Here is a 23009-nt window from a genome sequence, read left to right as displayed (position 1 = left end):
AATTGATATATATTATACTGGTATATTATTGAAATGTATATGCTCTGGTAGTGTAGTGGTACAAAGGACATGCTGCTCACTTTGGGTGGGTTGTTTAGCAGAGAACTGTGCTGAACAAATAATGTTAGGGACTTGGATTGATGACCCCTGACGGCACAAGCCCAAAGTCACAACAACAGCATACTTCACATACAAACTTTTAATAATAGGGCATACTATCGGTGTGTTGTGAAAAACGCTTATGTCCATTTTTAATTTTTTTTAACATGAATAGGCTTGCCTCGTTACATACGTGTCATTAATGTGAAAATTTAAAAGAAATATGCAAAATACGTGTTTTACACAGAACAGCGACGATACGCTACACTGGGGCAGTGGCGCTGAACACAAACAACAACCTTTAGTCCCATTGCATTGACTTAATTTGAACAATCACATTGCTTGCGCATGAGTAAAATGTGTTCAAGTCACATATTTAAATATTTTTGCGGAAAAGAGTACAAAATGTAATCATGTGCAACCGTACGTTAAGAACTTTTTTTTTTCAGGTCGTGCTGGAAGAGAAAATGGACGTTCCCAAACGGTTCTCACAAAATCAAAAGCATCGACTTCTCCTGTATACGTACATAAAAAGGTGTGCAATGTGCACTGTACAAATGTGCATGTGTGTGTGTGTTTGCGCCCGCACATGTGTGCCAGGGAGTAATTACAGAGAATAAAGGCCTGCTTGTACAGAGTGAAACTGTGGGGTTTGAAGTGAGATGGAAGATGCTTTTCTGTTTGGCTGAGCACACTCAATGGTGCTATTCAGCCAGCCCCCTTACAGCCCATTGTCCTACCACCAGTAGCCCTACGCACACACACACACACACTCACGCACACCCCCACACACACACACATAAACACACGAAGGATGCAGTGTTGGAGGGATGAAGGTGCGCCTGCTGAATGTGATGGGTAAAGTGGAGATGTCGTGGTGAAAATGACTACCGAACAATTTAGATTCTGGGGGGAAAACTAAATATTATATTACATACATATATACAGTGGTACCTCTACTTACGAAATTAATTGGTTCTGGAAGAAATTTCTTAAGTAGCAAAGTTTGTAAGTAGAAACGTGTTTTCCATGTAAATGCCCCAATCCGTTCCAAGCCCCCCAATATTCAGACATAAATGTTTTATAAAGCATAAAAATGCATGAAAACATGTAACAAATACATGTTACAATTAGATTATTGCACAATAAATGAGAGTTGTGCATAATGTAAAAAAACAAAACAAAGAATAGAGTAAGGAATAAATATGATGGTCGTTTACCTTTGAATTGCTGTCCTCATCGCTTTTTGCCCTCTTTGGTTCATGTTTTCTCTCAGAAGTGGTTTTTGCCTAGCGTTTTGTAAAGAACTGATTTAAAAACGTGGCGGCTGTCGATACATTACGGTCATATAATAATAATAATATAATATAATATAATAATTCTTTGGCGAGATCAACCAAATGCATCACCCTTTCATACTTTTCTAGTATCTCTTGCTTTGTTTGTATGGACAAGAAAAACGATTTTCTCCTTTTTTTTCTTTTCCTCATTTCTAATTCACGTAAAACTATCGGAACACCTCATGGCCCGAGGGGCGAATGACGAGGACGCTGCATAGACATATCTATCACATATATATCTATCTACCTGTCTATCCACACATAGACACATACGGTAGAGGTCCCTCTTAGCCAATGGGATGCCAGGAAGATGCTAGGCTAGCCAATGGCAGAGCAGCTATGAGTATGTTGCGTTCAGGAAACTCCGGAGCTGCGAGTGGCGGCCCATACAATATTTTTACCTATCGTATCTTGAAATTTCTTTTCGGAACAAGAGGCAATATTTTCTGCTCACAACGACCAATCACGGTTCAGATTCAGAAAACAGGTCAGCCGTGGTTTGTCGTTGTGAGCAGCTGTGATGTCATTTTCAGTCAACAGAAGACAAAATGGCCGTCCCCAGAGATAGCTAAAAACGAGTGCATTTTCCTGCTTCCGCTTTAATCTTAGCTTCTCTTATTGCAAGTCCCTGCTAGCCTAGTGGTTAGGATTCACCGCTGCGTCGATGCCAGGGAACTTACTTGGTGGCAGCTGTGTCCAAGGTGGTTAAGATCATCACATTCCACCTTGGGGACCCCCGTTCAAGACCATCCCCCACCTCTGTGGTGTTCTTCAGCAAGACACTGCAACTTCCAAACACTGACGTGTACCCCTCTGCTCCAGTGCATATTTCCTGTGTCCACTGCTGTGATATTCAAATGCTGTGTAATATAATGTGTAAGAATTATATTTAAAAAAAAGGCCATTGGTGTTGAACACAGTCAAACGTACAAGTGTCACCCTCATATTATTTCTCATGTCCGCATCAATGGCCTAAATTTATCTCAGTGGTGTAACAGTGTGCAAAGACAGTCCATTTCTACACACTTGAGAACTCTTTGTGTCCAAATCAATACAACACATATTGTCAATGTCTTGCAGCCTCGTTTAGTTCTCTGCTCCGGCAGTTAAGCAGCTCCACATGACACACACACACACCCCCACACACAAAGTCACACAATATTCTAGCAAGGCGTTAGACTCCCTCACGCTTGTTGGCGAGGAGGCGGGGTGGCGGGGTGGCGGGGTGGTCAATGATAGTCGGCCATTGGTGTGCAGCCCATTAGGCCATTGATCCTCTCTGCCACCTGGGGAAAGGAATGTGCCGGGACCTCCATTGTGTCTGATGTGTCACTTTGCGGTCACACACGCTGTGTGTTTGTGCGTGTAGTGTCAGAGCCACTTGGTGAAGGGTCATTTGGTTAGATCACAGACTCATGCCCCCTTTTGCGCTACCTGCTCACCAACTGATGCATTGCCACTGGCAAAATCATGCACTAAAAGCGACTATTTCTTGGATCCGGTCAGTCAGGATCACAAGCACGGTGGGAGGATACCACCGGGCAGATCACTACTCTGCTTTAAATATGAAGTGCAGTATTTTAAAGCATGAAAAATTGTATGTTATGTTGTTTTCTGTTCTGATCGGTTGTTTTTTGGTATGTTACGTAGTGTCGCATTAGGTTGCATCGCGTTACATCTGTCTCATATGTTACATCCTATAGCGCATTGTGTCATGTCACAATACATTGCGTTTTCATTCATTCATTCATTATCCATACCGCTTATCCTCACAAGGGTCGCAGGGCGTGCTGGAGTCTATCCCAGCTGTCTTTGGGCAGTAGGCGGGGGACACCCTGAATTGGTTGCCAGCCAATCGCAGGGCACACAGAGACAAACATCCGCACTCACAATCACACCTAGGGGCAATTTAGACAGTCCAATCAACTTTACCATGCATGTTTTTGGAATGTGGGAGGAAACCGGAGTACCCGGAGGAAACCCAACATGCAAACTCCACACAGGGAGGCCGGAGCCGGGATCGAACCCACGACCTCTGACGTGCTAACCAGTCGACCACCGTGCCGCCACATTGCATTTTATGTTGCGTTATTATATTGAATTTTCACAAAACATTGTTGGTAACTTTGTATTACGCTACATTACATTAAGCCAGTTACCACTGCCGGTTGGTTATTGGTCAAGCAATTGTAACATTTGAGACGAAAATAAACAGGCATGCTTACTTTAGCTTACCCTGTTTACGAACTATACTGCTGGAGTGGTCCATTTTCTTTCTGCCGAAACCTTTAGAAGGAATTAAGCCTTCATTTTCCACCATTGTTGTTGTTCGAAAGCATGTTTCATTAGGAGCGATGTGTTCAATGTGATTTGTTTTTTGCAGTCGCCCTTTGTTTGAGTGAAACTTTGTTTTAATTTTTTACTTCATTAATGTCAAAAACCTTAGGGACAAATTTATTGACACACTGAGGCTGAACATGACACAAAGATTGCAAACAAAACGGTGAGCAGTGCAGATAGTGCAGAGCTCAGCATGTTTAGCAAGTACGTGAGTCGCATACGTACACGGCGCGCTCACAAAGGGGAGAAAGGAGCTTCATTCATTAGCTGCTTCTATTTGTCACCTACTCTTCTCAAAGCAGCAGAAGCGATGCGACTTTTCCTTGGGCGCAAAAGAAAAAAAGGACTAATTAAAAGCACTCAGCTTTTGCAGATACTTGTTGGCTAAGACATTATTAAATGACACACTAAAGTTGATCTGAGCCAAGACACATCTATTATGCAACTGCTTTAATTACACTGGAGTTTATTTTAGGTGTGGCTTTTTTTTTTTTTTTGCTTTAAGCAAAATAGACACTTTTCACAGTTCGTAATATTACTACATACCGTTAAATAATTATTTACAAATTAATCACATTTAGAGGTTTAAAATGAATTGAGTACTCAACAGTTTATCAATTATCAACGTAATCTAGATTTCTTTTAATAATCATGTAATCATTTAGAGCTAGTGTTTAAATTAAAATGGTCCAAATCCAACAGTAATTATTCTATGATTTCTGTAGTCCTTCATGACAGCAGATTGATTATCTTTTGTATGTAATCAAAATGAGACATTTGTAAACATCTGCTTTTACTTTGGAAAACAATGACAAAATAAGTCACTGAATCACTTTCAAAAAGCTTGGCGAGTCCAACATCAGATGATATTGCTTAGTTGTTCTTTCGTGTGTGTGAGTGCGTGTGGGTGGGGTGAGTGTGCGCGTGTGTGTGTGGGCGTGGGTGCGTGTGTGTGCGGGGGTGCGCGCGTGTGTGTTTTTAATCACTACACAATTCCAATCATGGGAAAAATGGCTTTGGCATAAACTTTAATGCTTCAAATACTCCAAATCCCTTGCAGCCTACCTCTACGTGCTCGTAGAAGGTCCTAATTATTATTAATAATTATTATTATTGTTATTGTTAGTATTATCATACAAACTTTCAAATGTAGGATTTTGCTTCCTATCCAGTAGAATACTGTATTTCTTTCAGAATAATAGACTCATACTTAGCTCATACACGTTAGAAAGTGTTTTTAATAATATGTTGAGATGGAAGGACAGATGTCTTGGGTTGTCATATAGGTCATATATTTTTAGGAACTACATCTTCCTCTTTCACTTCCTGCTTGTGTCATGGCCAGCTTCTCCAATACTTGTCCATGTGGTGTGCTTTAAAAGTTGCCCAGGTGGTGTCGGAGCGTGTGTGTGTGTGTGTGTGTGTGTGTGTGAATGCGTGTGTGTGAGATGAACTTGAAGAAGCAAAGAAAGTGATGTGCGTGTGTTGAGAGGCCTGTTGCACTAACAATAGATATCAGCAGCAGCTGACCAGAGGATCTCTTCTTCTTTTGTCATTCTGTATAATGACACGTCCACCGTTCAACCACCCCTTCCGCCCTTCGCCCTTCATCATCATCATCATCATCATGATGCAATCACTCCAGCATCATCTCCCTCATTCCCTCTGCTGCTTCTGCTGCTCTAATATTCAACCATTGGGACCCTATCCACACTCTGTAAACAACCCCCCACCCCAACACACACACACATACACACACACACACACCAAAGGACATGTGTTGCCACCCATCTATGTTGAACTCATATGGAATAAGACCACTTTACAATAAGGCTACCCTTATGAAGACATTACAAATTCCACATACAGTACTTACAGTTAATGTTAGTTTGTTCTTAAATTCTAAGAAATGATATGAATCAAATAACATACAGTATATGACATAAAGGTCGTGTATTGTAATGTCACGCACAGCGTGTTGAGGTTAGCCAGCTCCAAGCTACTGAAAGGTTTCCATGCGACCAATTCAAGATATCACTCCCTGTTACTCTCTGTGGGAACCTACACACAATAAGTTGTCACTCTCCCTATTCCACTGTGTGTGCGTGTGTGTTTGTGTGTGCGTTTACCATAGCTGCGGTCGAGGCAGCGCCAGGTGATATGGCCCGTGCGGAAGGTCAGCGCTGTGATGTCACTTCCCCTTCCTCTCCGGATATTCCCAGCATTCTACCAGCACAAGCCGGGAACTCTGGGAACTAAGAGCAGGAAGCCTGGCTCCTTCAGAGAGATTTTTTTTTCTTTTTTTTTTTACAAAAACACTGTATTAGCAAAAGAAATGTAAAAAAAAAAAAACCAGAACGTGAATTGCAAGAAAATTCTCAAGACAAATCGACTGATTCAATAATAGCACTAAATTGCTGAAGTTAATTTTGTTTATTTAACACGCTGCATAAAATGGCTTTACATCCCTACAGTATTACAAAGTATTCAAGTTCCAATAGTGGCCTTATACAAACCCCAATTCTATTGAAGAATATGTTGCATGGATGGCACCGAAACTTGGATGTGCAGGTCTCCAGACTAACTTTTTTTTTTGGGAGCACAGTGACCCCTAACCTGAAATTGTAGGGGCAAGTAGAAAACTTTGTGCAAATGTTCACATTTCCACTATTTTTTTTTTTTTTACCGTATTATTGATGAATAGACTGAAGTGTAGAGCAGGAGTTTCCGTCAATGTATATATACATATATATATATATATATATATATAATTATTTATTTATTTGATCATCCTCAACTTTCCCAGGCTTTTGTTGCTCCCGTCCCATCTTTTTTTTTTGGGAGCGCCAGCGTGGGGATCCCAGTTCGAGACCATCCATCAGCCGGACACACGGCTGTGGAGTCCATGAGCAAGACATCAATACCCCAAACTGCTCCCCCGCTGCTTAAGTAGCCCCCTGCTCCAGTGCGGGCCACTCAAAAGTGTATATTTTCTGTGCCCACTACTGCTATGAGTCAAATGCAGAGGTCAAATTTCATGTATGTGTGTGTACATGACAAATAATGCTGATTCTTCTTCTTCTGAATTCTTCTTAACCTGCGTTGTATCCATTCATACAACACAATATCAGCTTTGTGTTTAACTGAACCAATTACACACTGAGTAATTTGCGAGCAAAACTGAAAACGAGATAACCAGGATGTCAAGAGATATAATTTTTGTGACATTTGTGAGATTTTGCTAATGTTAAATATGTGCCTTGGCTCAGTGGAGTTTGGAATACACTAATGTGAGTGACGTCAAGCCCTTGCCAAACAACTGGTAAACAGAGCAATGCCACCCTCTTTTGGTCACTAACTGAAGGAAGCGTAAATGCAGTAGGATTAAAGATGCAAAGTCATACACTTTTTATTTACTCGTGTTGAACCCCTTTGAAATCCTACAAAGTCTGACTGAAGACAGAACAAAAAAAGAAATTGCCTACGTTGGTTTAAAATTTTATTGGTAAACTGTCCTGGCCTATCTTTAACTTATAACGTTATTTCCCACACAAAACATCCAGTTTGGCATTTTGACTGTGGATAACTTGGGATTGTTCCCTTAGTCTTCTTCCAGGATTTTTGCAGCTGTTGAAGAGACAAAAAAGAATATTCATTTGAAATGTTATGTTCCAAGGTGGCCTTTTACTTTGAATACCTTTTACACCACAGTACTCTTCACATTCGGCCTTGCTGTAGAACTTATTGCCGTTGGTCTGGCAGAAGTCTGGTTTGTAAGGCACGCATGTGCCCAGCATGGAGTCGAAGGACCAGTTGAGAGGCTCACCTGTGCACGCCACAGCAGTCAGGGGGAGACGACACACCGCTGCAAGGGAGGAATCACACGGCATCATACCAATACTTCAAATAATAGTTTGAAAAAAAAAACCTTATGTACACATCGAAGATCATAAATGGCACTGTTGAGCAGGGGCGGAGCCAGAATATGGCAAATGGGTGGGCCTAGAAAAATCAGGGTGGGCCTGAATATTTATCCCACTGAACACAATCCTCCTGCCAATACACATTCTATATTCACATAAAATGACGAAACGAGTAATATGAAGTTCAGATCTTCCTTAGACAACCACAATAATGCCATTCTTAATATTCAATTAAATAAATAAACACAACAAAACACAAATTCAATAATAACTTATAAAAAATTTTGAAGGATATATTTTTTCATGAATGTCACTGGGTGGGCAGTCCCTCAATCTGGGTGGGCCTGATTGACTGATCAACATGAAATACATTACAATACAACACAATACAATACAATTTTATTTATATAGCGCATTTCATAACAGCTAGGGCTGTAACAAAGCACTTTACAACACAATAAATAAAAGAAAAACAATAAAAGGCTGTGGTACATGTATTAATAAATATAGACATAAATAATATATAAAATATAAATAAATAAAGCCAATAAATTGAAATAAAATTATTATTTGACAACGTGCATTTCGAACGTGTATGCTCACCCTCTGTACGGCACCTCTGTAGACACTCCTTCTCGTCCTTGAAGTTGTTCTTGTTGCCCAGACAGCCTCCGTAGTTGAACTTCTGGCAGCTCATGGCGCTGGAGTTGTAGAAGTAGCGCTGGTGTATGCCAAAACACGGCCCCGCCTCCGGCCCGAGCCTGCACGCCTCTGAGGGCATGACAAAGATCTTGACCCTGTGGGGACTCTCGATGTTTTTTTCTTTGCAGTTCTTACCCGATCCGTTGAACATGAGCGTGTCATCACCAGAACCGTCCAATTCCATTTCTGCCAATCCCACAGTTGGTGCAATGTCCCTTTTCATCCTCTGTGTAACAGACACATAAAGAGACCCATAAAGCCATCTGTGATTATAATTGGCTGTTGAACAATGTAATTCATTTGATCATTTATTTCATCATACATAGTTCAACAAACGACTCAAAAGCACTGATTACAGACCGTACGAGCATATTGGAGAATTTTGCATGCAATGAAATGAATTTTTATTATTAATAATTCATTTCACTTACCTCATTCACAGTTGTTGGCTCTTCCACCTGCTCTTCTGGTTCACAGTCACCTGTAATGATACTGAAGTCAAAAAAGTGGGTGGGCCAGCTTATCCTGGCAGGCTTTGGGGTACATCCTGGACTGGTACTCTGGCTCTTGACCAAAACCAGCTGTGATAGGCGCAAGAGAAGGTTTAGGAGATGAGGTAGGAAGTTTCTCCTCCCCACGAGAGAAATTCAGTCCTCATAGTAAAGCAGTTCAAAAACATCTTGTGCAACTCAAAATAAAAAATCATGCATTGAACCATCTGGATTTGGTCTTAGTTTATTCATACAAAGCGCTGGAGAAATTGCTGTTAGAAAAGCACTGATGTATTGTTGTGTGACAAACCTTTGTTTTGTTTAACGATAATGTTGTCATCGCTCATCCCTTGCTCTCTGACCAGCCTTTTAAAGTCATCCAGCACCGTGTCCCTCACGTCCATGGTCCGACCTGCGGGATGTTTGCGACAATTCGCCTGAGGATAAGCCAAATAAAAGGTAATGCTGCGAGATGAGCGTGCACACACTGTAAAGCTTCACTGAGCTGCTGCTCGAGCCCGATGATCTCTCCTTGACCGATATCATGAGGGCGTATTCCTCGTAGTTAGTGTGCACCACGTAGGCGTCCACTTCACTGTCAAACTCTGCAGGGAAAAAGGGCAGAACCACGCAAACGGACATTGGGCTGTCAAAATCATTTGAGCCACTGAAAACAAGAGCGGGCTAACTCCTTTAGGGTGATTTTGAAGTCAAGTGTGAAAAAGATGAGAGAAACATTCCATCATTTAGATCATGAATAAATATCGAAATGATTTATCAGAGCAACACTGCGCCAACTCATATTTCTCACGTTGAAACGAGCCAACATGAATATCTAATACGATCCAAGTCCAAAATCATTAACTCTGGTGAAATGGCAAAATCTGAGGAAACCGTAATATTTGTAAAAATGAATTTCCAGAAGAAGTGATTGTTCAAATATAAATCACTAACATATAGAAGTGCCCCACATTTTATTGCATTTAAAGCACTCTCCTGCAAAAATACAAAGATGGAGTTTCCCAACTCTAGTTCTCACTGTGTTATTTATGATGGGAAAGGAACATACTTGCAAAACGAAAATGTCCTGGTGTTGCGGTCAGATTATAGTCTCCACTTTGTTGCTTACAGGTCCCATATCTGAACACACGCGTGCAAAAATCAAAATAAACATATGTATGCACAATAATTCACATACAGGATGCATTAAAAATGGTTGCTGTGTTTTTTCTGTTTCAGAAAGAGAGCAATGTGGACTTTTTTTCAATTGTGTTGCAATGCTGTTCTTGTTCCTGGGGAAAAATATGGATACTTTTTGTGTATATTTTTATTTTAATACAGTTATCACCAAATCAGCGATTTTTAAAAAAAATTTTATAATCAAATAAGAGAATTTGGTCTTCAGCATCAAAATCAAAAACTTTGCTCGAAAACATCTTTTGGATTTACGTGTAGTTTGTACCTGTAGGTTACTTGTGTGTGAAATACAGCATATATTGTACTGACTTGAGTACTGTTTTGATCATCTGCAGTTTATCCGCGGTGGGTCCTCTCTGCAGCACCAGCTTGCCGATTGCTGAATCCATTTTGTGGCGCTGGATATGTGGGCAAGTCGTTGCCACAGCAACATCATGCCAAGTCCCTAAAAACTGGTAGGAAAATATATTTAACATTTTGTGGCAGGAATTATGCACATCAGCTGCAATATATTTTTTCAGTCCAGTATAATACTTAATATTATTTTAATATTGATATTGATATTAATATAATATTAATATTAATATTGAGCAAAATAATGATGAGGGCTGCCAATTGCTCATCCCCGCCATTGTGGTCAGAACATCCACCTCACAGTTTTGAGATTGGGGTACTCCAGTTTCCTCCCACATTATGAAAACATGAATTTTAGGTTCACTGAAGACTCTAAATTGTACACGTGAGTGCGAATGCTTGTTAATCTATGTCTGCAATCGGCCCGTGACCAGGGGACTGGGAACCCTCTCGCGGTGCTCAAAATCAGCTGGGATAGGCTCCATCTCACCAGCAACCCTTATGAGGATTAGTGCTATAGAAAATGAATGGACAATTGTAACATCAACACTCAAAACATCAAAACTGCTACTTCACCTCCACCAGTGCAAGCCTCCATGTTTTTTTTTTTGCTTTAAAAGTGGATTTATTCACTTTTAAGTAATAGGAACAAGTTCCAACCCTTAAGAAAGAAGTGCCACTCACCCTGGTTAGGTCAAAGTTCTCCTGCGGTTCTGGGAGAGTAAATGCCTGGCTGGTCTGGGTCCATCCCAGGATAAACACAGAAACAAGAAACACAGCTTTCTGCATGATCACAGCATTCATTTCTGTGAGGACCGTTGCTCAGAAATCTCAGCATAAAACCCAGTGGGGCATCGATCAGTGTTATATGTGTGCCTCGGCAGACAAAACAAACAAGTGAAAGAGCAAAGTTCTGCCACTCATCTACTGCTGGACTTCAGAATTTTGGCACAATTGACAAATCAATATGTGATTATTTGATGGATTAATGAATAACTAATGCGTGGTGTTTTTTATGCATAGATTGATCAGAATTAGCCAAACACATGAAGCATGTGCCTGTAGAATGTACACATGTTCAGAATACCAGCTACTGTACGTGTTTCAAAAAAGGACAACAGTGGGATTGTAGGTCTGAAGCAGAGCCTTTTTGCCTACTTGAGATCAGAGGCACAGTTCTTTCAGTAATCTGAAAGATTATCGTGAGTGATTATCATGTGCTGTGGGTCGCTTTGGAGTGTTAGGAGTGATTTTCTCTCTGCTCAGAAAGAGTTGACCCTGACATTCGTGAAGGTTAAACCTCTTTTTAATTTAGGATCGTTTAGATCTTTTGATCTCAAACCCAAAAGTTTACAGTTTACAACAAAATAAATAAATTGACCATGCTTTTTTACTACTTTTTGGGTGCTTTCAGAGAGGAGAAAGTTATCCATGCATTGGACACTAACAGATCAGAGACACTACCTTTTGAACTTTGTTCTGATAACAGTCCAGATGGTCCTTTCCATATTTGGCCATATTTGTTTTCAACAAACAATCTGAAATGTGGACTCATCAGACCACGGCACACTTCCCACTTTGTGTCAGTCCATCTCAGATGAGCATGGGCCGAGAGAAGACAGTGGCATTTCTAGGAGTTGTTGATATATGGCTTTCGTTTTGTATCATAGAGTTTTAACTTTCATTCGTAGATGTAGTCATGAACTGTGTTAACTCCAAAGGTGTCAAATCCAGGTCCAGAAAGTAAAAACCCTGCCACAGTTTGCCAGTTGAATAGAAGCACCTGTGGCTAAAGCCAAACTGTGGAAAGGTGTTTACTTTCTGGACCTGGATTTGAAGGGTTTTTACTTTCTGGACCTGGATTTGATGCCTCTGTAACGGCCAGTGGTTTTTGGAAGTGTTTTTGAGCCCACGTGGCAATATCTTTTATGACGGGCATTCGTCAATGCTTTAGTCCGTCTGAGTTCTCCTCTATATTTCCCATTCAGCCAAATAGCGTTGAGAAAGGACTTTACCGGTACCACATCACACACGGGTGCCCCAGTCCTAACACGCAGCCAAACAAAGAAAAAAAAAAGATAAATAAAACGAAATAAAATGACGTGCCCCATGTTTGTATTCCACCAATCAACACTTTGTGTATGTGTGTGTTGTTTTTATTTGATATTTTGTCTTTATTTGGAGGCGTGTCAGCTTGTGCGGCGCCCACATGTGACGTGAGAATTATATTATATACATTTTGTGATATTTGGGCGATTTTACTAATGTAAAATATGTGCCCTTTAAAGGCTGGAAAACATCGAGTGAGTGATTTATCTGAATTGGTAAACAGAGCAATGCCACCCCCTTTTGGTCATGTACACTAATTGAAGGAATCGTAAATCAGTAAGATTAATGGTGCAGCAGAGGGGGCAAATCCGGGTCCTAAAGTAAAAACCTTGCCAACGTTTGCCTTAACACGGTGCTTCTACTCAGGGAGCTCGTTTACCTGCCGGTTAAGGAGAAACTCCTGCGGTTAAAGCCAAGCTGTGGACCTGGATTTGCCACTTCTGGAAGCAGTCATTCACTTTTTATTTACTGCGACGTGAAGTGACGTTATTCACTTGGCGTCATGCCAAGAGGGCGGGGCTAAGGACGGGACTACGGGGGACGTCACACCTGTCCAAAGTTTGACGAAAGCTACCTTCTCTCTCTAATAACTAATGTTTGTTGTGTGGTGCTTTTCATACCATGTTCCTGTAGAATGTACAAATGTTCATGATGTTTCAAAAAGGAACTACAGTGGGATACACACGCACGGACAATTGCACGGAGTATTTTTTACCCACTTGAGAGCGGAGCCCCGGTTCTCACATGTCTGAAAGGTTAGCCTGGGACCGGGTGATTATCATGTTGTGTGGGGTGTGATTTTCTCTTTGCTCAGAAACAGTTGACCCTGACATTCTTAATGTTAAACCTGATCAATATTTACGATTGCAAAATTTCATGTGGAAAGAAATACCAGCATATAAAAGCAATAATGTTGATTTCGTTTGTCATCCTAATCTTTTGATGTCAATCCCCAAACGTTTTGGTATACAGTAAAATAAATTAATTGGCCTCTCTGTTCTAATCCTTTTGGAGGGGAGTATACAAAATCAAATCTCAGTGGCTCCCAACCATAGTGATAAATGTGACTATTGCAAAGAGGCATATATTAAAGACACAAAATAAAAAAGTTATTTTATGGGGGAAAAAAACAGCTTTAGAATGTGACATTGTGTTATATTTATTAGTATTCAGATTGAAGTTAAAGTGTGAAAAAGGGTGAAAATAATACTGATCATTTTTGTGAATGACATGCTCAAAGACAACAGAATTGGTTAGTGTGTCAAATTTCATAAACATGTATTTGACTCTTTGTGCTCATTAACAATGATGCTGTCATCCCTCATTCCATGTGCTCGGACCAGCATCTTGAAGTCGTCCAGCACAGTGTGCCTAACATCCACAGATCGAGCTAACAAAGACACAATCATAGTCATAATTCCTGGATAATAAGACTAGCATCTCTATTAAATACAGTATGTCAAATATTCTATTAATATCATTACGTTCATTAAGTTAAACGCATGGTAAAATCTGCATTGTGCAAGGATTTATAGGTCAAACTTAAAAACAAAAAATGAATGAATCTCAAAAAACGCGATGTGCTCGAAAAAAGTAAAGTTATTTTTCAAAACAGAGTCAAAAATACATTTTGGGACAAATAAGGCCATCTCAGATTAAAATTTGCTGTTGACCAGTGTTATTCAATCCTCACATCCCCAGTTGGAGCTAATTTAATTTCATTTTAAATAATATGATAGATTTTTAATTTGCAAAAGTAAACGTCTTAAATAAATGTCATAATAATTGTTCATTTGTTGAAATTTAATGCCAATTAAAAAAAAGTATTTTACACAATAAATGAATCCTTAAATTAATCCTTGTTTTATGATCATAACTCACTGTAAAGTTTGAAGATGGCAGTCTTATTCTTTGATGCTCTCTCTGTGCTCAGCAGCCCCATCATGGCATACTGGTTATAGTCGGTACGGACCACGAAAGCATCAACATCCACATTGAGCCCTTGACGGAGGTAACACAATTGGTGGTTAACGTGGTGGTGGTGTATGGACACTTATTGTGACTGAAATGACGGCACTTACTTATGACGTGGTAGTAAAATTGTCCCGCGGTATCTGTTGAAACATACTGAGTGGACGTCTGTTTACATGAGCCATTCCTATGCAAAACAATGCAGAAAAAGTGTGACATTATCACAAATATATGTGGGCGAGTCAGTTGTTGCGAAGTACAAATTCATAGCTACCAAAATGATTTTCTAGGCATTCATCTTTTACTTGAGTTTTCAACCCAAATGTCATTACAACGTAAAAAAAAAAAAAACATGAATAAAGAGAGGAAAAGAGATTCGGAGAAGCAAGATATTCTGCATACAGGAATGCTTTGTGGTGAATGCGTTGTGTCTTATAACTAGTCTCCCCCAACGCCCCCCAAAAAAACCAACAACCCTCAGGCGTTCAACAATTCAGTCCAGATACAGTATATTGTATTTCTTCCACAAGGCAATTTGGCTCAATGTCACGAAAGCTACGGGAACACGCCTTGATGGTAGAAAAGCCAGCACTCAACGGGTTTCCTCACCACCACCCCACCCCCTTCTTCTCACTAATAGCACAATGAAAGTTAAAGAGCAAAACTTGAAAGTAAAAGAGCAAAACTGTTTTGTGTGCATGGATGTTTTTTTTCCTCGTTGTGCCAAATTTTCGAAAATGGGCTTTGTAAATAATTGACAGTAAAATAGGAAAATCACTTTAAAATGTCATGAAGTACTTTTCAATGTGTATTTGTTTTACTTTTACTTTAGTACAGCAGTGGAATCAGTATCCTATTTTTTTGGGGGGGGGTCGAATTTTTTTTGGGGGGGGGGTTCCCACCTGGGAGCTGTGGCCAACACAGTGATGTTACCCTGCTCAGAGGGTTTCAGGACCAGAGCGACAATGTCGGGGTTTCCCTTCTTGTTTTGCATATAATGAGGACAATCGGAAACCACCGCCACCTCGTACCATTTCCCCATAAACTGCAAGGAAGCACATGATCACTAAGCATGAACTGCAGACAAAAACAATCAAACTTAGTGTTGAGGTATGCTTACCTGGTCCTCGTCGAAGTTATCCTGCGGGATGATTCCACTTTCTCCATGCAGGATCCAGTCAAAGACCAACAGAAACGACAAACTCCAAATTCCCTGCATCATACGTTCTATGTTTGAGTGTTGATCCCTTCCCGCAACCCAGCTAAGATTGTTTTGTTGACTTTTTCTGGGTTGCGGGGCAAAGTTCCGTGTACATGTTTGTGTATGCACAACACGTCTATGCGAGTGATTGCATGAATAAAGGAACTAGACTTAAAACGGAAGTCAACTCAAACGTATTTTTTTCAAGAATATGTTTCCAGCAGGCCCACTAGATGAAACACGGCATTCTGATTAATTTTGCGTTTGTGGAATATAAGTCAAGCAGCAAAATGCATTCGTCTTTAGCCATCTCTGGGGGCGGCCATTTTGTCTTCTGTCGACTGAAAATGACATCACAACTGCTCACAATGACCAATCACGGCCGACCAGTTTTCTGAATCTTAGCCGTGGCCTTTGTGAGCAGTTGTGATGTCATTTTCGGTCGACAGAAGACAAAATGGCCGCCCCCGGAGTTGGCTAAAGACGGGTGGATTAACACTTATTCCACAAACGCAATATTTATCAGAATTCCTTGTTTCAACTAGTGGGCTTGCATAGAACATATTCTTGAAAAAAAATGTTTGTGTTGACTTCCGCTTTAAAATGTCAATGCATCTACTGTATAGTGGTTGTCAAACTTTTAACAAGTACCACCTCAAAAATTAATTTGTTGTTGACTTCAGGTGCCTCCATAAATGATCAACATTAAAGCACATTACCAAAGTGTGCCCAAGTGTTCATCAAAAGCAAGGCAGAGTATATTCCCAAAAAGTACATTTAATATTATTGTAAGCCTCTTCATTAGGCACTGTGTGAGCATTAACACTGCACACTTTGTACTACTGGACTAAATACTTCATAATTATATCAATATATGTTGCACATAATTGTATAGCTTATTGTCATACTTCATAACTAGCATGCCACTGTTGTTTTGTTGAAAGGAATTCCAAGGTAACACAGAAGCAGTGTGCTAGATACATGAGAGATTCAGATACATGACATGAACTACAGTTGTTGTTTTGACTTTTAACTTGTCCTGACACAAAAGAAACATCCATTCCTCCATTATCCGAGCATCCCCATTTTTAATTCTGGTGGCGGTGTAAGTGGTTGGGTTATTGGGACAGTACAGTACAGTACAACTCTGCCTCCTTGTGGTTATTTAAGGGATCTCTACATGATTCAACTCACCATTTCCTGTGGACATGTGCATAAGTCATAACCAATAGCGATATTTAATAGAGAGCATATTACACCAATTTTAAAGTCGCTGCACTGGCTCAAATCAAGTCAATTTTATTTATATAGCCCTTAATCACAGGAAAGTCTCAAATGGCTTCAATGCCCATAGCTGACAACATATTAACGTCCCCTGATTTTAACCCCCAGGAGGGCAAGGAAAAACTAAAAAAAAAACATTTAATACATATTATGATACTATACAATGTTGGTTAAAATAATAAGAAAGTCAATCAAATGAAGTGCTGCAGGAAGACGATTTTGGTGAAGTGGGTCTCTGTCCAGTTGGTCAATGTAGAAATCTCCATCGCAGCGCCTCTGAGGATGCGGTCAACCTCCGATCTTGTGTCAGTTGCTTTGGGAACGAAAAAGCACCCTCCAATTTGGTCGCCATCGCCTCATTCCCAAGCCTGGGAAAAGGCAGCAGAGAAAAGAATAGAAGTGGCAGTAAAGAGGCCAACAAATAGCTCAGCTAAATGCAAAAGTATACAAATAAGTCTTTAGTCGTGTTTTAAACATTTCTACTGAGGTCAGCACCAAAATTTCCTTCATAATATGTTTTATGTACTTCCACCAGTCCAAACACAGCATTCTGATTAATATGCCTAGTGGGGGCTGCACAGAACATATTCTTGTAAAGGAAATTTTGGGGTGTACTTCTCCTTTAATGTAGAGAAGGTCAATATTTTTAAAAGGAGGCTCAAGACTCACCTTTTTAGTTTTGCGTTTGGCTGATTTGATCATCTTGGTTATTATTTAGTTCTCATGTATTTATTATCTATTCATTCCTTTTACTCACACCTATTTATATTTATTTTACCGTTATTTGATCACCTTTGAGGACCTCGGCCGCGGCTTCAGCCAACAGGAATATGGAAGCATAGATGTCAAACTTAAACTAGGTGACAGACTCATTTTGACCTATGTTATGCGTGAAGTGTCATGGTTTGCTCTGTGCTCTCTCTCTCTCTCTCTCTCTCTGTTTGTTGCTGCCCAGCTGGAGGGGGGGGGGGGTTCCCTTCAGATGCACACCTGTGGCTGATCATAATCAGCCAGGTTTGAAAGGACTCTGTTCACCGCCGCGTCCTGTCGGATTATTGACCTTGCTCGCTTCACTGCCCAAGCTCTGTTTTCTAGACGTCACGTTCTCGTATCTCGTTCTCGATTTTTCTGGTAAGGTTTTGTAATATAAAGTTTTTGTTCGTCGCTTTGTGTTTCCGTTTTATTGGTCTTTTTGCGATCTCGTTTTGTTTTTCAGTTGTCAATTCTTCCTTGCCTTGTGCGAGCGTTTTGTGTTTCCTGTTTTGATGTTGCTTGGCTTTGTTTTCGCCAGCATCCTTTGTTCAAACTTGGTGGGTCATTTATGTGGTCTGTAATAAAAAAAAATTCTATTTGACGATTTTGTCCTTTTCTGCATTTTTTTTGGATCCACATTTTTCCTGTCCGCTTTTGTCGGACCTGACATAAAGCAGTGGAAATGTGGATTTTGGTGGCATGGGGCGTTTAAAAACACAAAGAGGTCCTCACAAAATAGGACAACAAGAACAACCACACACACAGTTTGGAGGACAGTGTTGTAATTTGTAAATGATTTATTTATGGAAACGTGAAACAGCAGATTTGTTATGTTATCATCCTCATAGTCAGGTTATAATTGAAAGACAGGCGTTTACAGTAACTGATGGCAGGCAAAAGGCCAGAGAAGCGACAACGGACCTGCAGAATGTAATACATCACAGTGAAGAGGTGCCGCATGTACTATAAATCCTCATGTATTTAAATATTTGATTATGAATGAACTCACTTATCCAGATGGCGATGGAGGGCAGTTGTCTGTTGGTCAGAAAAAAAAAAAGCAATAAATGTAATAACTGCTATGAATGTTTACATGTTATCCGTCTTTAAGGAGCTATTTGTCCATTACTATGAACATTGACATATTCATTGTCGGAAGAAAATTACTTTTCCACGTTTCTCTTTTTTTTTTTTTTTCCCCGTCCCAGTGTGGCCAACCTATTGAAATAAGTGGAACAAAAATGCCACAGCAAAGAGATAAGCAAAAAAAATGTGACGCTGCCTTCATAAAAACATGTTTTTCCCCTAACTTTTTGCACTCCTTTTACGGTAATTATTTTTATTTAATTAATTTTTTTCTCTTGAAATAAATGTTGCAGAAAGCCATTTCAATAAGAATGATTTCTAAATTAAAAAATGTAAAGTTTTTGCCCATTTGTTTTCTTTCAGGCATGCCCTTCTCTTCATGTAAGTGATGCAAAAAGGTCAGGAGGAAAAAAAAAAATGTTATTCTTGTAAGAATATAACTTCTTTCTTTTTTTTAAATTTGTCCAAAAAAAGAAAAAAACCCAGCATGCAATACGTGGAAAAAACAACAACAGAAAAAGCACATGACCCCCACCGATTTTGGGGGTGAATTATGTTATAAGGTATGTTTTACATTTACCCCCCACAAACCCCCCAAAAATCCTGTAACCTTATGACTCTTCCTCTAAATTTGACATTTTTCATCTCCAGTGTGTCCCATCTTTTAAATGTCCTGTAAAAAATGCCATAAAACCTAAAGAATATATAATAATACATACTACAAACTATTCCATTCATATTGACAAAATTCTAAGGAGCTTCTAACGTCCTTCCCTGCCATTTCATACCTGCTGGCGGAGGGGTGAGAATGGCTTCTCTTGGAAATCCTCGAGACAAAGCAAAGTCCTTAAACTTCTGAATGACGTCTACTCTCACCCTCTGAGTGCGACCTACAAGCAAAATGCACATCTCATTGCGACACAACCTGTCCACAATGCGTCCACTTGTGCACGTGAGTATCTCACCGTAGAGGGCCACTTGGGTGTACTCTCTGTGAAACACTTTGTGTTTGACCACCAATGCGTATTCATTGTAGTTTGTCTCCACAACAGTGATGTCCTTCACCATGTTGTGACCTAAGCATAGAAAGGGACCAGAAAACAATACGAGAAAACAATGGAGCACAAGGTCCGTCCACCAAAAGTTATGGCTCACATTTAGCCATTAACAGGTTGTTAAGGGTAAAGGGTATTTACACTTTTTGAAACATGCGTATCGGGAAGGGACACTTGCCGTGCTTGTATTGAGTTCTCTTCCTGTAAATGTCTATTTGCAGCAGAATCCGAAACTCAGAAGACCCCGACAACTATGCATACGCTTTGGCCTACATGCATAGTAAATTTCATAGCGTACATTTTACTCTAAAAAGACAATATTTGGTCCCAGTCAACAGAGTAAAATTGAAGAGTAAAATATTCTGTGTAAAATTCTCACAGTGCCGATGAATGACGCCATTGTTTGATCAAAAAAATGTGCGTAAAATGCAAAATATCGGTCCAATAAAAGTGATGAGTCCGGTGACTTACGTGTGCTGAAATAGGTGAACTGTCCTGGAATGTTTGTCTTCTCATAGTAGTACATTTTACTGCGACACCCTGCAGGCCTAGTACACGTACACACATGTGTATCAAAAACATATTGTCAAATTATCACTGGCCAATAAAAAGCATCTCCAGTTACTCTAACTCTTTTGTCTCACAGAGACATTCTAGTTGACCGACACACTCACGTGGCGTCCCACATCGTGAGGTTAACGTTGCCGTTCGCCTGCGCTGTGACGACACCCAGGGAGGCCCTCAGTTTGTCTCTGTATTGGACAAAGCTCGCTGAGTTGTACGCAAGACCCACACGGTACCACCTACCTGCAAACTAAATACACACATACATCATTGAGTCATTTGCTGCCAGTAAAAAGTACACAAACGTGCAGTAAAAGTGCACCATAAAGGTCAATTGTGGACAACATCAAACAATCAATAGGTTTCTACTATCTGTCTGTTCTCAAATGTTGCTGTTATCTTTTAAAATAGCACTCGAGGTCATTTAAGGTATCAGCAGTTTTCATCTAGCATTATCTAGTCAGCTAAAATTCGCAACCCGCTAAACAACCACATTAACAACATGCTAAACAAATGTCAGCAAAATGCCAAACAAACATCATGAAACTGCTTCAGACAAATACTAAATAAACATAATCAACCTTCATTAACAATCAAAGATCATCAAACAACCTAACATGCTAAAAAAAGTCAAAATACTTAAGCAACATTCCAAGCAAACATAATCAAAGTAATTAAAATGCTTAACAAATGAATCAAAGTACTTTAGTAACATGCTGAACAAACACATTTGCCACACGCTAAACATATGTTTTAAACTATACATCAATAACATGTAAAAAAAAAAAAAAAAGGCCACAATTACTTGAGTTATGAATTTATGATGAAATATTGAAGAACTATTTTAGAGTAAATGAAGACTACAAAGAAATTTGCAAACCCAATTTTGACTGTTACTTATACTATACTATACGAATTGCTTCATGTTAGATATACAGGACGTTTGAGACATTTAATGCTTTTAAATCAGCTACTTAATTTCTTTCTTTGGCAAATTCTTAGCAATAATTGTATGCAAAACAAATGTCCTCAAAATAATAATAATAATAATAATAATAATAATAATAATAATAATAATAAAGTTAACTATTAAAGTTAGTTAGCAGATTTGCTAGCCAGCTCTACTCAAGTTAGTTAGCGTGTTAATTAGCTATCTTGAACTGTATTTATGGTTTTAATCTCTTCATTTAAAATCTAAAACAAAAGAGACACTAAAATTATGTGAAGTTTGTGGTGTCTTAACCAAGAGGTGCTACGTTTAATGATTAATCCACAAGTAATTGATTATCAAATTAATCGATACATATTTGAATAATCAATTAATCGTTTGGAGACATTGTTTGATTTAAAAATGTCCAAATCCTCTGAATTTCAGCCTCTCAACAACACATATTCTCAGATTTCTATCGTCCACCATACAAGCAGATTTACTATGTTCGTGTTTAATCTGTTTTTACTTTGCAACCAAATGATAACAATTGCTTCTTTGCAAACCAGTAACTGAAGTGTAATTTGTGCATTTTCGGCACTGTCAGATGGAAATAATGTCCTGTTTTGTAATAAATGGATGGACATGAAAACATGTTATTTGATCCAATTTATTGATTAATCGACAAATGAATCACTTAATAAAATAATGGTGATATAGTTACAACCTTAAACCCAATAGTGACTGTTATGCTTTTTTTCCACGTTAGATATACAGTACGCTACTTCTGAGTACTGAGTACTTTTAAATAAAGTGTGTCTGTGTGTGTGCGCGCGTGCGCGAGAGTGCGTGTGCGTGTTTTTTAAGACAACTAGCAATAATGTTAAAGTAAGTACTTACCTGTTTGGTATTAGGAAACACAAAGAACGTTAGAACAGTAAATTAAATGGTGATGGACAAAGGTAAAAGAAAAAAAACAAACAAAGTTGAACGTACCCTTTGCAAATTGAAATCCCTCTGCGGCCTCACGTCACTGTGCGCCATTGATGTACACAACATCACTATGGCAACAGCCACTTCGGCGGTCCTCATGATGGCGTGGAGGGGGACCGAAATAAAGGACTGAGGTGAACGGGCTGCAAAGAGAGACAAGCGAGTGAGTTGCGGTCCAAGTGGGCTTTAAGCCTGTCGGCTGCGAAATGTGTTTTTTTCTGTACGATCCACCCACCGAGTGGTCAGCCAATCACGGCTGAGCAGCAGCAATGGAGCAGGAAACGGGGGCCAAATGTTAGAGGAGCCAAAACAAGCGTCTGGCTCTGATAAATTCAGTGGGGGAATAAATCATAGCTTTGTGGTTTGGAGCATCAGCTGAGGTTCATGTGGGGACCTCACAAGCACAAACGCTTTGGTTTCATGAGATTTTGGGTCACGCAGCTAACTTCTCCTTCGAGAATTTTCTGGCCACGCGCATATCCAAGCATTTAGAGCGCACTAGCAAAAGTCCCGTAATAATTGTTATATTGATTCTGAAAGTCCCACCCCCCTCCCCACCCCACACACACACTCACACAAATAGAAAGTTGTATATATATTTTTTAATTAATCAATAATT

General features: G+C 39.7%; 3 protein-coding genes across 4 annotated transcripts; all 3 read right to left on the bottom strand.

The window, feature by feature from the left end:
* Positions 1 to 7265: 7265 nt before the first annotated feature.
* LOC147135416 (protein AMBP-like) lies at positions 7266 to 11302 on the bottom strand. Its single transcript, XM_086054159.1, has 10 exons — positions 11131 to 11302; positions 10402 to 10544; positions 9965 to 10035; positions 9384 to 9500; positions 9206 to 9307; positions 8836 to 8885; positions 8540 to 8630; positions 8306 to 8473; positions 7477 to 7644; positions 7266 to 7406 (listed from the first exon to the last, which is right to left on the bottom strand). The coding sequence occupies exons 1-10, from the start codon at positions 11248 to 11250 to the stop codon at positions 7381 to 7383; spliced, it is 1056 nt and encodes a 351-aa protein (XP_085910285.1). The 5' UTR covers positions 11251 to 11302; the 3' UTR covers positions 7266 to 7380.
* A 2394-nt stretch (positions 11303 to 13696) lies between these two features.
* Positions 13697 to 15813, bottom strand: LOC147135415 (protein AMBP-like). The gene is made up of 5 exons (XM_086053708.1): positions 15647 to 15813; positions 15429 to 15571; positions 14637 to 14713; positions 14437 to 14556; positions 13697 to 13945 (listed from the first exon to the last, which is right to left on the bottom strand). Exons 1-5 carry the CDS (start codon positions 15746 to 15748, stop codon positions 13824 to 13826), a joined length of 564 nt encoding a protein of 187 aa, XP_085909834.1. The 5' UTR covers positions 15749 to 15813; the 3' UTR covers positions 13697 to 13823.
* Positions 15814 to 16946: 1133 nt separating this feature from the next.
* On the bottom strand, positions 16947 to 22591 carry ptgdsa (prostaglandin D2 synthase a). Of its 2 annotated transcripts, none has more exons than XM_086053611.1 (7): positions 22394 to 22591; positions 20580 to 20719; positions 20377 to 20453; positions 19816 to 19926; positions 19639 to 19740; positions 18774 to 18802; positions 16947 to 17379 (listed from the first exon to the last, which is right to left on the bottom strand). In XM_086053611.1, exons 1-6 carry the CDS (start codon positions 22487 to 22489, stop codon positions 18774 to 18776), a joined length of 555 nt encoding a protein of 184 aa, XP_085909737.1. In that variant the 5' UTR covers positions 22490 to 22591; the 3' UTR covers positions 16947 to 17379. The 2 variants fall into 2 exon arrangements, with proteins under 2 accessions (XP_085909737.1, XP_085909736.1); XM_086053610.1 differs by lacking the exon at positions 16947 to 17379 and adding an exon at positions 18537 to 18685.
* Between the last annotated feature and the right edge of the window lie 418 nt (positions 22592 to 23009).

The sequence above is a fragment of the Filicampus tigris genome, chromosome 15 (assembly GCF_054856515.1).
Source record: "Filicampus tigris isolate MCC_2025a chromosome 15, RoL_Ftig_1.0, whole genome shotgun sequence".
NCBI classification, from domain to species: Eukaryota; Metazoa; Chordata; class Actinopteri; order Syngnathiformes; family Syngnathidae; genus Filicampus; species Filicampus tigris.
The sequence above is the reverse complement of the archived record's forward strand: the minus strand, read 5'-3'. Positions and strand labels throughout refer to the sequence as shown.

What these genes read in the sequence shown, in the direction of transcription:
- LOC147135416 (XM_086054159.1), bottom strand. Translation starts at nt 11,250, where the DNA reads ATGAATGCTGTGATCATGCAGAAAGCTGTGTTTCTTGTTTCTGTGTTT. An exon ending in AGGACATTTTCGTTTTGCAA is followed by an intron (nt 9,501 to 9,964) that starts GTATGTTCCTTT and finishes TTTTCCCTGCAG; the next exon opens with AGTTTGACAGTGAAGTGGAC. An exon ending in CAGCTCAGTGAAGCTTTACA is followed by an intron (nt 9,308 to 9,383) that starts GTGTGTGCACGC and finishes AACATCCCGCAG; the next exon opens with GTCGGACCATGGACGTGAGG.
- LOC147135415 (XM_086053708.1), bottom strand. Translation starts at nt 15,748, where the DNA reads ATGATGCAGGGAATTTGGAGTTTGTCGTTTCTGTTGGTCTTTGACTGG. An exon ending in GTGTTGGCCACAGCTCCCAG is followed by an intron (nt 14,714 to 15,428) that starts GTGGGAACCCCC and finishes TGTTTTGCATAG; the next exon opens with GAATGGCTCATGTAAACAGA. An exon ending in ATTTTACTACCACGTCATAA is followed by an intron (nt 14,557 to 14,636) that starts GTAAGTGCCGTC and finishes ACCTCCGTCAAG; the next exon opens with GGCTCAATGTGGATGTTGAT.
- ptgdsa (XM_086053611.1), bottom strand. Translation starts at nt 22,489, where the DNA reads ATGAGGACCGCCGAAGTGGCTGTTGCCATAGTGATGTTGTGTACATCA. An exon ending in GGGATTTCAATTTGCAAAGG is followed by an intron (nt 20,720 to 22,393) that starts GTACGTTCAACT and finishes GTGTGTATTTAG; the next exon opens with TTTGCAGGTAGGTGGTACCG. An exon ending in GTTCACCTATTTCAGCACAC is followed by an intron (nt 19,927 to 20,376) that starts GTAAGTCACCGG and finishes TTCTATGCTTAG; the next exon opens with GTCACAACATGGTGAAGGAC.